The sequence below is a fragment of the Grammomys surdaster genome, unplaced genomic scaffold, assembly GCF_004785775.1.
Source record: "Grammomys surdaster isolate TR1022 unplaced genomic scaffold, NIH_TR_1.0 127, whole genome shotgun sequence".
NCBI classification, from domain to species: Eukaryota; Metazoa; Chordata; class Mammalia; order Rodentia; family Muridae; genus Grammomys; species Grammomys surdaster.
Window position 1 is genome coordinate 2,787,908 of NW_021604585.1, and position 17,458 is coordinate 2,805,365.

At 39.3% G+C, this 17,458-nt stretch overlaps 1 protein-coding gene across 1 annotated transcript in view; it reads left to right on the forward strand.

Moving 5' to 3' along the window:
* Positions 1–17,458, forward strand: part of Mnat1 (MNAT1 component of CDK activating kinase) — a 94,958-nt gene that overhangs the window by 45,422 nt on the left and 32,078 nt on the right. Inside the window, exons 2-4 of the mRNA XM_028789324.1 lie at positions 4,547–4,699; positions 7,262–7,335; positions 15,888–15,991. Coding sequence (XP_028645157.1) covers positions 4,547–4,699; positions 7,262–7,335; positions 15,888–15,991 — 331 coding nt within the window. The remainder of the gene's footprint in view (positions 1–4,546; positions 4,700–7,261; positions 7,336–15,887; positions 15,992–17,458) is intronic.

Sequence of the window (17,458 nt, forward strand, 5' to 3'; positions counted from 1 at the left end):
TGCCTCTCTGCCTCTCTGCCTCTCTGCCTCTCTGCCTCTCTGCCTCTGCCTCCCGTGTGCTGGCCTTAAAGGTGTGCACCATGCCTGACTCCGGTGAAAATACTTAAAACAAACAAACAAACAAACAAACAAACAAGGTTTAAAAATTCAATGTGTGCAGGTGGCTGCAGATTCCCTGGTGCTGTAGATAGAGATATTTGGAGATATCTGATGTGCGTGTTGGGAACTGAACTCCAGGCTGCTGTAAGAATAGAACCAGTATGCTCTTACTGATGAACCATTTCTCCAGCCCCTGCTGTACAAATTCTTAAATGTTTGATAAAGTTCAGATGCTGTGTTTCACAGCTTTTGATGCTGTGTTTTGATTTTGCTCTCAGTATAACTGACATAAACAGGTGTTTTCTCTTTGGTTTTTGTGGGGTAAAGGCCTGGGTTGACTGGAGCTGGGAGCAGGAGAGGCTAGAGGCTGCACTAATGAAGCCAAAACAGAGTGGGGGCTGGGCCACCAGAAAGGGGTTAGGCAGGGCTGTGGACCTGCCGAATAGGTAGAAGGTTTTGAAGTAGGGTTTTGCTCTATAAACCAGCTTAATATAGAACTTACTGTGTAACCTCAGGCTTTCCTAGAGGTCTTTATGTAGCTCAGGTTGGTTCAAATTTATGGTGATTCTACTGCGTCAGCCTCCCAAGTTCTGGGATTTATAGATGTGGCCACCATTCCTGGCCGTAGTTAAATATTCTTTGTGAAAGAAGGTAAAAGCTGACACTAGTAAGTCATTCAAAGGGAATAAGGGAGGGTGTCGTCTTGGCCTTAATAAAGATAGGAAAATCTTAAATATGTCTTTAAAAGTATACATAATAATTGACATTTAGACATTTTCAGCAATTTTTCAAGTGTTCTGTAAATATAAGATTTTGTTTGAAAGAATTTCCAGGAATGTTGCAGGCAAGCAATTGCCCACATACTGCTGACCTGGTGGTTCTGCTGCGGGAGAAATACAACTAGCAATTATCAGCTTTCTTATGTTCTTTTTGTATGTCTAGTTTCCATGTCTGTAGACTATAAATACATAGGAAAAGATGTGCCCATAATAACAAAATCAGCAATGTGTTAGAAATGAGGGATATAGAGAAGAATGAATTGAAGCTTTTCTCTGTATGCTTTATGTTGTCTAAACATTAAGGGCATTCTTTTGCAGGTAAAATCAGAAAGAGAAAGGCTGGGAATGTAGTTCAGAGCATGCGCTTAACATGCTCAGGGCCCTGGTTTCAATCTCTAGTCCCTAAATAAATAAGTAAATAAGAAAATAGGTAAAACAAGATAAAACAAAACAGTATGGCAATTCTAAAGTGCAGCTTGTTGGGCTAGAAAGATAAGCCAGTGGTCAGGAGCATGCAGTGGACCTGGGTTCAGTTTCCAGTACCCACGTGGTGTCTCACATGTCCATGACTCCGTTTTCAGGAGATGTAACACCTTCTGACTTCCATGAGAACCAGTCATGCATGTAGTGCATATACATACATGCAGGCAAAACATGAAAAGGTAGTTTGTTTTTCTACACCTTTCTGAGGGGTGTGTGTGTGTGTGTGTACACATGTACACACAGGAAATTGAACCTAGGGCCCCATTTATCCTAGTGCACATTTGAACATTCAGCTACCACATAGCAATACTGTTTCAATTATTTTGACTTTAAAACAGATTTTAAAAAACAGCTGACAATTTTATTTTCACATTTTATAATGCAAATGACAGCTTCACCTTTTTAATCCCACTTCTCTCTTTCAAAACTATTCTCTTGCTAGGAAGGGGATGCCTTTTTTAAACCATGAAGCTAAAGTCACTCAGGCTCTGAGGTCTCCTGGTGAAGCAGAACAAGTAATACCAAACTAATAAGAAACCCATCTGCTCTCTGTCTGTCTAGCTGGGTCATGCCAGTCCCAGTGGGCACTGTCATAGTGCTAATGGGAGGTCTCATAATTAGAGATCTGGGTATCATGGGCATGTGGTTGGCCCTGTTCCAGGAGCCAGTCCCTTGGGCATCATCCCAGGAGGAGGAGGGTCTGTCATTGGCATCATGGGAGGGTCCATCATGTGGGGTGTGGTACCGCATCAGAGTAAGAAGGACCAGAGTCTGGGAGGAAGCAGGATCATGGTCCTTGCAAAAAGGAGCAGAGCTGGAGCTGGAGGTATCTTTAGTTGTTGAAACACAGCTGTTTTGTCAGTCAGGCTCTTGGCCTGCTCCTCATCTATTCCTGGTCGTAGTCTTTCACACTCTCCTAGTGTTCCCTACTACTGTAGTAATGTGTCTTTCTCATAGATAGAGAATCATGGGTAAGATATGTATTCGTGGTGACTTGAATAAAAATGTCCCCCATAGGCTCATAGATACAAATGCTTGATCACCATAGAGTGGCACTATTTGAAAGGATTGGGTGGTGTGGCCTTGGTGGAGGAAGTGTGAAATGGGCTTTCTTTGAGGTTTCAAAAGCCCAAGCCAAGGCTAGCATCTCTCTCTCGGCCAGCAGATCAGTATATAGCTCTCAGCTATTTCTCCAGCACCGTTTCTGCCTGTTTGTCACCATGATGATAATGGACTAAACCTCTGAATTTGGAATAAGCCCCCGATGAAATGCTTTCTTTATAAGACGTGCCTTGGCCAGGGTGTCTCTTCAAAGCAGAGTCAGGACATTGGCTAAGATGGCGTTGCAGTAGTCGCATCAGAACTTGGGCATGTTGCTCTGCGTGGGAAATGATTAAAGCTGATTTTTAAAAAGTGGAAATGTACAGTTGATTAGAAACAAATAATATATGTTTAGTATATAAAAACTATAAGAAATAGTTATTATTTGTTTGTGTGAGTTTATGTACGTATGTATATGTTTAGTATGATATTTGTATGCACATGGGTTTGTGGGCACATGTATCACTCTGCTTGCTTGGAGATCAGAGGATGATAGTGGGTGTCCTGTTTTGTCACTCTCCGCTCAGTTCCTTTGAGATGGTACCTCACTGCCCCTGGAGCTAGGTGGTAGCCAGCAAGCCTCATCAGTCCTCCCTCTGCTCCCCACAGCTCGAGAATTATAGACTCCTGTGTGCCTCTGCCCGACTCTGAACTCAGGTCTTCATGTTTGTTTTAAAGCAAGTGCTCCTACCTATTGATCCATCTTTTCAGCCCTAAGAATATTTTAGAAATATTAAGATATTTAATATCCATTCTGTTTTTTTTTTTTTTTTTTTTTTTTTTGGCTTTTCAAGACAGGGCTTCTCTGTGTAGTCCTGGCTGTCCTGAAACTCACTCTGTAGACCAGGCCGGCCTCGAACTCAGAAATCCACCTGCCTCTGCCTCCCAAGTGCTGGGATTAAAGGCATGCGCCACCACTGCCCGGCTTAACATCTATTCTGAATAACTGAACTACTAATTAAATCTAGTCTTGAATACCTGGAAATATGGAAATTTTGAGGTTTTGTACTTTTTAAATATTTCACATATTTCCTTCCTTATACACATCTGTAATTGATTAAAATGTGTCCATTTTCAACTTCTGTAGTTGAGTTTTCCTCTAGCTTCAAGATATAGTAGAAATGAAATATTCTTTACCTCTAAATTCAGAGTATTTTTTCCTAAGGTTTTATTGATCTTGGAAGTGACTGCTATGCTCTGTGAAATTTTTGTCATTAAGATCTTAAAATTTACATTACATAGAGGGGTGGAGGGGGAAGGGGATGGGGATGGGGAGGGAGAGAGAGAGGGAAAAAGAGAGAGAGAGAAGGGTGTGTGGGGGGTGTTGGATGTTTTTCTCAATTGCCCACCACTTTATGTTTTGAGATGAGGTCTCATTGAATCTAGGGCTCACATGTTAGCTAGGCAGTTTTATTAGGTAGTGTTAAAACATCCTTCTCTCTGCCTCCTCAGTAAAGGGATTACTGAGTAATCATGGTGTAGTGCGCCACCATGCCCAGCCTTTATGTGGCTGCTGGAAGCCCAAACTCATGTCTTCATGCAAATACTTTACTGACTGAGCTATACTGCTCCAGCCCCATTTTGGCATTTTGAGTTGGGAGTGCTCAGAGCTTTTTGGAAGGGCGATGGCAGTGCATAGGGAAACCTTGCCATTCCTTACTTCTTCTGTGGTCCTCTTTCTTTTTAATACCTCATTCAATCTTATTTACTCTTCACAGTTCTATAACTGGTATCTTCTCAGTTATCTATGTCTGAAAAGTAATTGCCAAATACAAATGGTATTCCAAAGTTTTATTTTCTATAAAATTGTAAGTATAAATGAAACTTTTATCCCCAGTCCTCAATCCTACCTTAAAGGGCAGACTTGTAGATTTGAACTCTCCCTTAAATATTGTGTTTTCTTTCTTTCTTTCTTTGTTTCCTTCCTTCTGAGAACGTCATCCATGAATACCATGTTTGCATCGTTTCCCTCCCTTCACTCCAATACTTCCTGTCTCCCCCAAGTCCCTCTCTTCCATGACCCTTCTTGTTTAACTATTGTTATTACTATTACTACTATTGCTACATGTGTTCTTTCTTTGTAGGTGTGAGAGTTGTGTGGACTTACTGTTTGTAAGAGGAGCTGGAAACTGTCCTGAGTGTGGTACCCCACTAAGAAAGAGCAACTTCAGGGTACAGCTCTTTGAAGATCCCACTGTTGACAAGGAGGTTGAAATTCGGAAAAAAGTACTAAAGATGTAAGTGTTATTGTCAAGGGATTTGGCCAGCAAAGAAAACATCAACAGTTATTTTAATAGTCATTATTATTATTTGCTTATGTAATTTTGAACAAATTGTCAAGTAACAAAGTAGTTATAAAATCATCTATATACTTGTTTTACAAAATTTGTTGAGTTTATAGAGAACTGTGTAATATTTAACCTTTGTTAAAGAAAAGCCTTCTTGATATCTTTACAGTTTATTCATTCGCTATTTATTACTTAATTGTCAAATATCTGTTTTATGTATTAGCAGTAATTAAGACATGATGTATAAAATAGTTATAAACCTTGTTCTCATGGCTTACTAATAAAGTAGCATAGGCTATTAAAGAGACAGAAATTAAAGCAGCAAACAAAACAAATTTACTATAAAGACTAAAGAGGTAGTAACATTTTTTTTTTGTTTGTTTGTTTGGTTTTTCGAGACAGGGTTTCTCTGTGTAGCCCTGGCTGTCCTGGAACTCACTCTGTAGACCAGGCTAGCCTCGAACTCTCAAACTCAGAAATCCACCTGCCTCTGCCTCCCAAGTGCTGGGATTAAAGGCATGCACCACCACTGCCCGCCTGAGGTAGTAACATTTAAGTTTCAGTTTGAAGCTTATTTCAACACTTAAATATTAACTATACTTTTTTTTGGCATGCATGTGGGTATATTTTTGTGATTTGTTAGTAGTTTTGAGTTTTGTTTTTTTCTCTTTTGTTATAAAGTACATTAGTATTTTAAAATTAATACATTTCCTTAAGCTTTTCTTTGGGTTTTTGGTTTTGGAGGATTGAACCCAATGCCTTGAGTCCTCTAAGCATGTGTTCTGCCTCTACCCCATGTCTAGTCCATACCTCACTTCTTAATTTTTAAAAATGATTTGTTTTATTTTTAAATTATCTGTATTGTGAATGGGTATCTGTGTGTGGATTTGCACAAATGAATGTTGGTGTTCTGGGAGCCAGGGGTGTTGGTGTTGGATCTACCAGGAGCTGGAGTAATAGGCAGTTGTAATCTACCAGATGGGGTTCTGGGAACTGAACTCTGGTCTTCTGCAAGAGTAGTATAGGTTCTTTTTTCTTTCTTTCTTTTTCATGTCATTAGTTTATTTACAATCTTGTCTAGTGTGAGAGTTCAAGAGTTTAAGCCACTTTTCAGAGATCACACCTCTTAAATATTTTTCATTATCTATTAAAAGGATGAATTAAGCATCCTAGCTTCTTCAGTTTCATGGTGCCATACTATAAAGAAGGGTGCAGCAAATCCAGATCCAAGCACACAGTCCTCACAGCCAGCAGCTGCCACTTTTTTTACTGAAAGTGGCAAATTCTTCCTGGAGCCCTCCACATAGTGCCTAGGATGGACCACGGAGGTGGTGAGCCTCTGATGCTCTCCCTGCCAAACATGGTGTTGCCAGAAGTTCAATGAGGGATGAAGAGAAAGAAGGCAGAAGAAATGGCCCAGTATCAAGTTTCCTTTCTTCATGGCCTTTGCTATCTCAAGCATAATACAGGCTCTTAGTCATTGAGCACCTCTCCGGCCCCTCTCAGTTCTTATTTTTGGGGTATACCTTTTACTAATGGTTTAGTAACATCTTGCTAGATGGTGAATTTGTAATCCTTTTATCAGTGGCCCAGCTGATCTTCATTTTACTTGTATTACTTCAAGGAGCCGTCTTTTATCTTTAACTTTTCCAGTTTTGTTATTATTCACAGATACATTAAAACACCCTTCTCACTCCCACCCTGTAGGGTTTTCCTGTGTAACCCTTGCTGTCTTGGAATTCACTCTGTAGACCATGCTGGCCTTGAACTCATAGAGATCCACCTGCCTCTGCTTCCTAGGTCTGGAATTAAAGATGTGCAAAACCACTAGCTGGCAGACCTAATGTTTCTTAGGTCATATTATCATGAAAAAAATGAGAGCCCTTTTTTCAATTGAGCATCAGTTTTCTGGAATTAATGGCTCTATAATAAACAAGTAATACAATTTACAGTGATATGTCTTGCTTAAGTTCATTTCCAAATCCCTGAAGTAGGTCATTAAATCTTTTTTCTTAAGTCTTTTAAGAATTGTGCATGTGATACCATTCTCTTCTGATTCTACATTTTCTCTGTCATCATAAGAATTTTAAGAATAGTGTTTTTGGGTTGCATGCATAGCTCAGTGGTAGACCACATGCCTTTGTGAACAGAAATCAACCTTCCACACCCTACAAAAGAATCAGAAAAACAAAACAAAGCCAACAAAAAACCCTCCTCAACAGGGTGGGGAGGAGGTATAGGATGTGGAACAGTAGGAGGGTGGACGGGGAGGAGATTAAAATTTGGAGTTTAAAATAAATAAATTAATTAATTAAAAAAAAAGTAAATCCCTCAGCAAACTGAGCGTTCATTCTTGGTTTAGTTTTAGACCTGGCCTCAAGAATACAGTGTTTTACATAATAAGCAGTCCTTTTCTATACATTCTTCTTGAATTAGGTAAAGATGAGCACGCTGGTTATAGAAAATGGTTTACAATGATTTGTAATACTTTGATATTTTTCTTCTTTGTAGATACAATAAAAGGGAAGAAGATTTTCCTAGTTTAAGAGAGTATAATGATTTTCTGGAAGAAGTGGAGGAAATCGGTATGTTTTAATTTGATGTGTTAGCCTTGAGATCTTGTGCTGTTCTCTTTTAGATGCCTAGACAATGTCTCAGACACAAGGATTTTGATATACTAGTGGTTGCCAATGTTCACAGGTTACTTTTTTTGTAGTTGAATTACATCTGTCAAATTTAAATCATACTAAAGGACATTCTTTAGTAATTTTATTGTGGAGAAATTATTAATAGAGGTAGCATTCTTTAGCTGGGACACAGGGTGTGTGTGCATGTACCAGCTCTATCCAAGCAGTATAAGCAACAGGAAGTGCTTTGATTGACTTTGTAGGTGGGTGTTCTTTCAACTCTTTCTGTGATAATGAGATAAAAACATTCACTGTCATTTATGCTGTTGTATAACAGTAGGTTGGTAAGACTTTGAAGCAGTTGACTGTTGAGCTTTTTTCTAGTCAGGGTTTGTTTTTCAAGGCAGAAGTTAGAATAGTCTTAGTGCTTCTTTTCAGTGTGATTAGTCATAAAGTGTTTTCCTCATAGAAGAATATTGTTTCTGCTCGCTTCCCTCTCTTTCAGTGTTGGGCTAGGATTGATGCTTGTTTCATTTTTGCTAAAGACTGTTTTAGAACTGCTAAAAGGTATGGAAGTTATGAGATATTGATTTAAAAAATTACACTTTTAAAGTGTGATAATTAGACTTGGCAAGATGACGCAGCAGGTAAGGGTGCTTGCCACTAAGCATGCATGAAGACTTGAGGTCTATCTCAGGGCCCCCCAAAGTGGAAGGAGAATACCAACTCCCCAAGTTTTCTTTTGGCCACCACATATATGCACTAAATAAATAAATGTAAAGCACACATTCAGTAAGTAAAAAATAAAACAAAAAGTTGCTGTATTTATTACAGAATACAGGTTTGGAAATGATAAAAGGGAATAGCCTATGAAAATGAGGCTGATACTGTGAGCGTCAAAGAGCCATCTTTTTATTCTCCTAATTCATAACTTTATTATTAAAATATGATAGAAAGAATCATTAAAAAGTATTTATATATAAAAGATTATAAATTCAAATTCTTTAGAATTAGTACTAATTTAAAAAAAATTCCTTTTAAAGTCCAAGTTATTATGTCTCAGTAGGAGCATGTACAGAACACAGTAGGAGCATGTACAGAACACAGTAGGAGCATGTACAGAACACAGGAGCATGTACAGAGAATAGTTTAATTTTTTTTCTCATCTATTTTAGTACCTTAGAACTGGTGCTTTTTCATTCTAATGTACTTGTTTGTGCTTTGTGTATATTAGCAGCCATGAGTCCCTGAGGATTTGACTAAGAAGGTGGTAGAATTGTGAATGCCAATGAGGGGCAGCATTAGGACACAGACTGAGAAGATGCTCTGGTGTGGGACAAGCAGAACAGCCATCACAAAGAAAGTTTTCATATACATTAAAGGTGGTGTGATTAGTGTGGTTAGAAACCCTGGCATACAAGAAAGGCAAAAGAAGGTATAGCACTTACAGGCAAGTTGAATATATCGTTATAGTTCCAACCAAGTATCCTGGGAAGCTGAAGGGACTGGGGGCCAGGCTTAAGGGAGTTAACAACCAGGGACTTTGATTTTTCATAAGGTTCTGGGTGAGCCTACTTATGTTTTGTTTGTTTGTGTCTATAAGTTGAACTAATTAATTTCAAAGAATTGACAATTTGGGGTCCCTATGTAAAACCAGGTTTGTGTTTAGAAGTAGGCACTAGTATAAACAGGACAGAGTAAGCTTGGATAGAATGACTATACAACTATGTAATATTTCTTTTCTTTGAGATGGAGTCTCACTATCTGATAACTGTTAATGTATGTCAAGTTGGCTTTGAACTTGCAAGGCAGAGTCTGAGATTATAGGCATGTACCTGGCCTATAATATTTTTCTTTCTTTCTATGTATATGCATGTTGGCATGTATACCCATGCATATGCACATGGAGGCCAGAGGTAAGTGAGGGATATCTTTCTTTGTCAGTCTCTACCTTATTTCTTAAGATAGGGTTTCTTGATGAATGTGGAGCTCACCTGTTGGCTAGACTGATTGATTGGTGAGCAAATCCCTGGAATCTCTTGTCTCTGGATCTCAGTGCTGGGGTTGCAGGTATATGCTACTGTGCCTTGGATTTTGTTTTTTGTTTTTTGTTTTTTTTTGAGACAGGGTTTCTCTGTGTAGTCCTGGCTGACCTAGAACTCACTCTGTAGACCAGGCTGGCCTTGAACTCAGAAATCCGCCTGCCTCTCCCTCCCAAGTGCTGGGATTAAAGGTGTGTGCCACCAACGCTAGGCTGTGCCTTGGTTTTTATGTGAGTGCTGGGGATCCAAACTTAGGGTCTTATGCTTGTATAGCAAGGAGTTAACCAATGAGCCACCATCTTACCCTGTATCACCAGATTCAGAAACTATCAGTGCACTTGATTTAAAAATGATTATGCTATTATATGTATTTTATGAGTGTGTGTCTTTAAAATGTGTAGAAACTCTGAACATATGTAGAAACTCTGAACCAATGTTTAGTTAGTTGTCACATTGGAGCTTCTTACATTCCCGTCCTTCCATAGACTGTGCTGACTCATGCCTCAGCGTAGTGATGCATGCTAAATGCTTTCCATTAAAAGCTGTTTGAAAGTACGTCTCTATTCTGCTCTCCAGCTCAGTTATACACCATAAATTATTTGTACCAGTGATCAAGCTTTCTCAAGCCAATTGTGCTTATTATATTATGCAATTTATTCCAGAATTATGTAACAATACTTTTGTTTCCCGTTAAAAAAATAGAAACAGCACTGTAGGTAGTAGTTATGATTTATATAAGAAGAAGCCGAACTTCAAATAAAGACTGGACTTTATTCAATTAGAGTGACTGCTTGTATTAGTTTCTTTTCTATTGTTGAGATGACACTTGATGACCAAGACAACTTATGGAAGACAGAGTTTAATTGGGTTAGAGTCCACGATGATAGAGGCAAGGCATGAGGGAGGAGCAGCAGCCAAGAGCTTGTGTCCTGATTTACACACAGTAGACAGAGCACACAGCTCCTCTAACACGGTCACAATCCTTCCTCATCCTTTCCAGACAGTGCCACCAACTGGGGACCAAGTATTCAAACATATGAGCCTATGAGGGCCATTCTTACTGAAACCACCACACTGAAATATTTGTTAGGGTTCCCTAAAGGAACAGAATCAATAGAATAAAAATTATATTCATTCATTTTATGTATGTATGTATGTATGTATGTATGTATATGCTATAACTAAATTACCTTTCACTGAAATAGTAACAGTAGCTGTCTCACATCTGAGAGGCTGCAAAACTTGTAGTTGCTTGGTCCTTGAGGTTGAACCGTCTTCCACAGTCAGAGTCCCCCCATGACTATCTCACACAGGAGAAGCTGACAGCTCAGGAGTTGCTCAGTCTATGAGGGTGATGTGCCTCAGTAGGCCTCATCTGCTGTGAAGACAAAGAGGGTTGGTGGAGCCACTGTTTCCTCAGTCAGTGATAGAAGCCTGGAGATGCTGGTTCTGATAGCAACAAAGGAACTGCCATTACCAGCAGCACCAGGGTAAATTCACATGGTAGAAAAAGGGAGGCCAAGCAAGCAAAAAGCAAGTAAGTTTCCTTTTTGTCTGGGCTGCTCATTTTGTGTGGCTTTCCCACTTGCCTTTAGATAATCAGTACAACTAGTCAGGTGAGGTTCCCTACTCACATGTTTCTGTTGTAGCAAACTGGCATTAAAACTAACTGTCCCAAGTGCGTATTTATAGTGCATGTTGTTCAGTTAAAATATTCTTGAGGGAGGAGGTGAGGAGGAAAGCAGAGGGGCAGAGAGGAGAAAAGGAGAGGACGAAGAGGAAGAAAAAGTTTCACCAGAGCAAAGGAGGTGACAAAATAAAGACAGTCCACAGAAGAGGAGGCACCAATTGAAGATTGCAACGCTACCTTAACTACTTTAGTAGTTCCTTTTCTGTGATAAATACCATGGCCTAGGTAACTCTTACAGGAAAGAGTTTACTTTGGCTTACTGTCCCAGGGGAAAAGAGTCCATCATCACATTCTCCTCCTCCTCCTCCTCTTCCTCCTCCTCCTCCTCCTCTTTTTCCTCCTCTTCCTCTTCTTCCTCCTCCTCCTTCTCCTCCTGCTCCTCCTCCTCATGATGATAGAGAAGCATGACAGGAAGCAGCAAACATGGTGGCTTGAGCAGAAAGAAACTGAGGACTTACATCTTCAACCACAAGCTTGAGGGAGAGAGAACATACATCAGGAATGGCAAGAGTTTTTAAACTCTCAACGCCTGCCTCCAATGTTGTACTTGTTCCAACAAGGCTACACCTTTAAGCCTTACCAAACAGCACCACCATCTGGGGCCAAGCATTCAAATATCTGAGGCTATGGGGGCCATCAAACCATCACATCTCTGAAATTTATATGAGCCTTTAATAACTCTATGGCAAATTAACAAGTAGACATCACTAAAACAAAAAACCAGACAAATAGGTTTAATAGGTGTATACAACTATCCTCAACATCACTAATTATCAGGAAAATGCAAATTAGAATCACAATTAGATACCACCGGTTAAATGGTCCTACTACAAAAAAAAAGCATGTGATATGATAGGTTTGCTAATCAGATTGCTGTAGTAATTCCATATGTTTACATATACCAAATATCACATTGTACCCTATACATATATCCAGTTATTGTTTGTTAAAAAGGCTGGAGAGATAGTTCGGTGGTTAAGAGCATGGCTGCTTTTCAGAGGACCCAGGTTTGATTCTCAGCACTCAGGTGGCATTACACAACTCTCTGTAACTCTAATCCCAGGACATCTTAAGCCTTCTCGGCTCTAAGGCCACCAGGCATGCATGTGTTGCACAGACATGTATGTAAGCAAAACACCCATATTTTTTGGTTTTTTGAGATAGGGTTTCTCAGTGTATCCTTGGCTGTCCTGGAACTAGCTCTGTAGACTAAGTTGGCCATGAACTCACAGAGATCTGCCTGTCTATGCCTCCAGAGTGCTGGAATTAAGGGTGTGTGCCACCACTGCCTGGCCAAAACACCTATACTTATTAAAGAAATACATAAATTTTCAAGAGGCATATATGAAATGAGAAACTGTGTAAACTTGGCTGTCAGTAAATTTTAGTCGGTGGCTTGTCAGGAGGCAGTGAGATTTTTAAGAGGGTTTCAGTAGTATGGGTAAGAAATAAGGAACCCCCTAAAAAGACAGTAGTGGTGGCCATAGTAAAGAGGACATTTTAGAGAGAATACTCACTCACTGATCTGGCATCAGAAGTGAGTTAGAAAGAATAGACAGTGACTTGGAGGATGACCTTGAACACTTGTGTCTAGTGGTGCTAATCAAGATCATGCAAGTCGGAGGGCTGGGAGAGTTGGCCAAGTGCCTGAGCTGTAAGCATGACGACCTGACTTTGACCCCTGGGACCCAGGTGAGAAGAACAGCTGTGCTGGCTTGTGCTTGTAGTCCCAGCACTGAGGAGGCAGAGACAGCAGATCCACGGGGCTTGAGGCCTAACAGCCGAGGCCAGTGAAGCACCTTGTCTCAAGAAATAAGAAGGATGACAGGTGGTGATGGTGTACTCCTTTGATCTCAGCATTTAGGAGGCAGAGGCAGGTGAATCTCTGCCAGTTTGAGGCCAGCCTGGTCTGCAGAACAAGTTCCAGGACAGCCAGGACTACATAGAGAAATCCTATCTCTGGGGAGAAAAAAAAATACAAGGATGATATCCCCATTAAAAACTGATGCCTAAGCTTGTCCTTTGCCCTCCATATCCATGCACACGTATGTGTATCTGCGCTCTACACAACCCCTCCCCCGACAAAAGGCAATGCAAGTTGTAAAAATCACAGTTTTTATTGGTTTGTCTTGTTACACAGGGAGTCTGCAGGAGTGAGGGTTAGAATAAAGATATTAGTTTGGGTCTATCACTTAGTTGTGAAGCATTGTTCTGGTTGTTATTGCAGGAACAAAACTCTTTCAGAATCTTGTTTCTGGTGCTGCCTACTTCTGCTTTATTTGTCTGTTCAAAGATACTTTGTCTGTGTTGACTTTTGCTGCTACTCAAAAGACAAAATGTTAGTTTAATAGACACCTACTGATGACCACAGTAAGCTTCATACAGACTATAATTTTCAAAATTCTAAAAGAGACAGGCACTTTTAACCCTCTTCTGTATGTAGAACAAGTTCAGAGAACTCAAGCATTGTGACAAGTTCGTATTGCTAGTAAACAGTTTACCTCGTAGACTTCTGGCTCACAGTGCTTGGAAAATAGATGATCGACCTAATGAGTAGTTAGTAGTCTATGTCTGGAATATGGAGTACTGAGAAATAGTCAGAGATAAGAGAATAGCATGTAGGTTTTGGCCTGGTGTGGTAGCTATGCATGCAATTCTAGCACCCAAAGACAGGCAAGATGGTCATGAGTTACAGGACAGCCTGGGTTACCAAGGAAATTCTGTCATAAAACAAAGAAATCAAAAAGACCTCACACCAGTTACTAGCCCATCTCCAGTAAGGAAGTTATCTAGAGCTGTTTTTGACAGGAATGAAAGAGCTTTGACTTTGGTTGTGTAGTAGAAGTGTAGATGCTTACACATGCACTAGAGGTTTAGAGACAGGAGATTAGCTCAGTGTCTGAGGAGGCGGAAAATGGGAATGAAGACATTCTGTTATATGAATGTCATTATGAATTCCTTGAATAGCACATAAATAAAAGTTAAAATGTACAATTTTGAATGATGGTATCAAAAACTTACAATAGAAGGTACACACGAAGATGAGTTTTCTTGTGGAATTAACAACAGGCCCTTCTCTGAGCATGACAATATGAACATAGAACTTTTTGTTCCTCACCCCAAGGATCATCTCAAACATTTGTTCTTAGCTTCATAATAAGCAGATTATTCTTTGAGTGCAGAGAATACTTATTTTAAAAGGATGAGAAAGCCCAAAGGGCTTTAATTGTGAATTCTGAATGTAAGAAGACTTTAAAATTGTACTTAAATAACATTAAATCTTCCAGAAAATATAATAGGTTTTTTGTTTGCATTTAATTCTTGATTAGAGTCAGGTCAACATCTGAGCTTCAGCAACAAACAGATTGAGGGTCAAATGATTGTTATAGAGAGAGTTAGCTTCTGTTCCCTCTCAAATGATTGTTATAGAGAGAGTTAGCTCCTGTTCCCTCTCTGACGCACTCATGACATTGCGGTTCACTGTGGCATAAATAAGCTTGCTTCATCTAAGAAGTTTTTGTGTTTGTAATTCAATTTTATAATTAATTATTTCTCTCAAAAATAAATTATTAATAAATAATTAGAATTAATAATATTAGAAATTCTAATTAATAATTAGAAATAGGTTGTATTATCTGTGACCATGATTTACATCTATTATAGTGCTAATACCTTTATTTTCTAAGTGAAAATGAAATTAACATAGTCTATTTTACTTTTATTGGGATTTATTGTGGTATTTGTAACTATAAACGAAATGAATTTTATCTAGCCGTATACATTTCACTTAGAATCCAAATTTACTTTTTTTTAAAAAAAATATATCTAACAGCAAGTTTAAATTGCTAGTAAATGAACACTCTAGTAGGTCTAACAAGAGGTGTTCATTGGAAAAATTATATAGGGTAGAAAGTGGACAAGTCGGGGAGACTGATAAGAAGTAATGGTTCTTGGCATTCACAGAAGGAGAATTATCCGTGCAAGTGAGGTGAAGGAAGAGCTGGTGATTAAGAAAGACGATGGGGGTCAGATCTTGATACTGATGTACTCTGTGTGTAGATTTTAAAGCTATAGTCTTAGATATGTGGCGATCTGTAGGAGAAACATACTCAGCTAGGCAAACATTGGCGGAAACAACACATTTGTTATTCATTAAGATTCAGATTTGGGGATTTGCCTGCATTACAGGCAAATTGTTAGTTTTAGAGCACATCTGTGACTGGTAGATGGATCAGTGGGTAAAGAGTACCTGCTGCAAGCCTAACGACCCAAGTTCCACTCCTGTAAAACTGTCTTCTGACCTTCACATGCTCTGTAGAGTGCCTATGCATGTGCATGCAGACACACACACGCACACACGTGTAATAAATGAAAAGATACAACCCTATACCTGCCATGTATCAATTAGGCTAAGTGAGATAATTAGATCAAGTGCCTATATTACATATTCCAGAGACATTTGCAATATAGGTGAGTTAGTCTTTTATTTTTATTAAGTTTCGGTTTGTGTGGATGTTCATGTCTGTGTCCCTAGATGTACCACATAAGCGCCAGTGTCTGTAGAGGGCAGATTAGCAGATACTCCTGGAGGTAGAGTCAAAGGTCGTCGTGAGTGACTCAGTGACATAGGTAGGTAATTAAAAGATACAAATGGAACCATAGAGACTGTTAACCCCATGAGTAAGATGTCAAAATGCCATCTCTTTGGCTTTCATAGTCACCTTAGGATTTATATTAAAACTATTAAAATTCATGACGTTGTTTCCTTTTTGTTACAGTTTTCAATTTGACCAACAATGTGGATTTGGAGAACACAAAAAAGAAAATGGAAATATATCAAAAAGAAAACAAAGATGTCATTCAGAAAAATAAATTAAAGCTGGTTGGTTGCTAAGTATTTTCTTCTTTTGTATGAGTAACATCCTTTATATAATATTTAAGAAGATTTTATTAGTTCTTTGAGCATTTCATATAATGTGTTCCAATCATATTCATCCCTACTCTCCTCATCTCTTCCCCAGTTTACTCCGCCCTTCTCTACACACCCATCTTTGTGTCCTTCACAAAAAGTATTTCAGAAGAAATTTGTGTTGCTCAAGTATTCTTGTATGTGTGGTCTTTTACCAGAGAGTGGTTGACTTTCCAGGAGCGATACTCTCAGAGAAAGTTCTTTGTTTCTCTCATGGCAGCTATTGATTGCCAATAGCTCCATGGCAGAGGTGGGATTGTGTGCCCAACTTCCTTTCCATGCTGGGATTTGGTCTAGCTTGGGCTGTTCCGATGTGTTCAGAAGGCATTGTTTTTACAGTCATCTACTGCTTCAGGCTTGCAGACTCTTCTTGCTGCCTCTTCTCCATTGATCCCTCAGCCTTAGGAGGAGAGCTGCAGAATCTATGTCCCTAGGACTGGGCAGTCTTCACTCTCTTAGTCTCTGCACCCTGCCACTTGTGGATCACTGTTAGTTACTATCCAGTTTAAATACAAGTTTCTCAAATGACGGTTAGTAGATACGTTGATCTGTGGCTGTAATACTAAGTCAGTAAGAGACGCCTTAACATTGTATCCACTTAGTGGCAGAATAGTAGCAGCTTCTCTCTCAGGGCCTAGTGCCTGTCTAGCCACAAGTTTAACAATGGTGCCAAGTAAGGGTTCATCTTACAGAGCAGGACTTAAACCCAATGAGAAAGTAGTTGGTCACTCCTGATGTTTGTATCACTATTGCACTAGTGAGTATATCTCTCTAGAACAGTTGTGACCGGTTGATGATTATTTTTCTCTTTTGGTAACATGCAGAGAGTACCTTCCAGCACCATGAAAGCTAGGTAGTAGGGATAAAGTTTCTAGTTCCATACTGGCCTGATTTTACCAGGTTCTAGGACTCTTCTTCTTTCTGTCAAATTATGGAAGATAACCAGTAGTATTGATTATGGCCTGTATTGTTTGGAGATCTATGGGACCTCATTGGCCAATAGTTCCAAAAGAAGTAACTCATACCTGGAATTGGGGCTTTTATTTTCTAATCTCTCATGTTTATTAGGGGCATTGTTGTTCTGTTATAGTAGAACTAATTCTAACTTGTTATATATATTTTATATTTTAGGAAGCTTTTCAGAAGCAGTAGCAGTAGTAGTAGTATGCTTCCATATATCTTTTTTGAAAGGTCTTTAGTGTTTTTGATCCTCTCCATTATACTTCCTTTGCCCTTCCCTTTACTCCCAGTTTAACCATTCCTAGTCTGTTAGTTCATTTTAACTCTTTATATCAGAGCAGTCTCACTCAGCTCTCTGGAAAGCCCCTCCCCATGGCCCCTTAGTATGGGCATTGCAAATGTGACACACATCTGAAGATT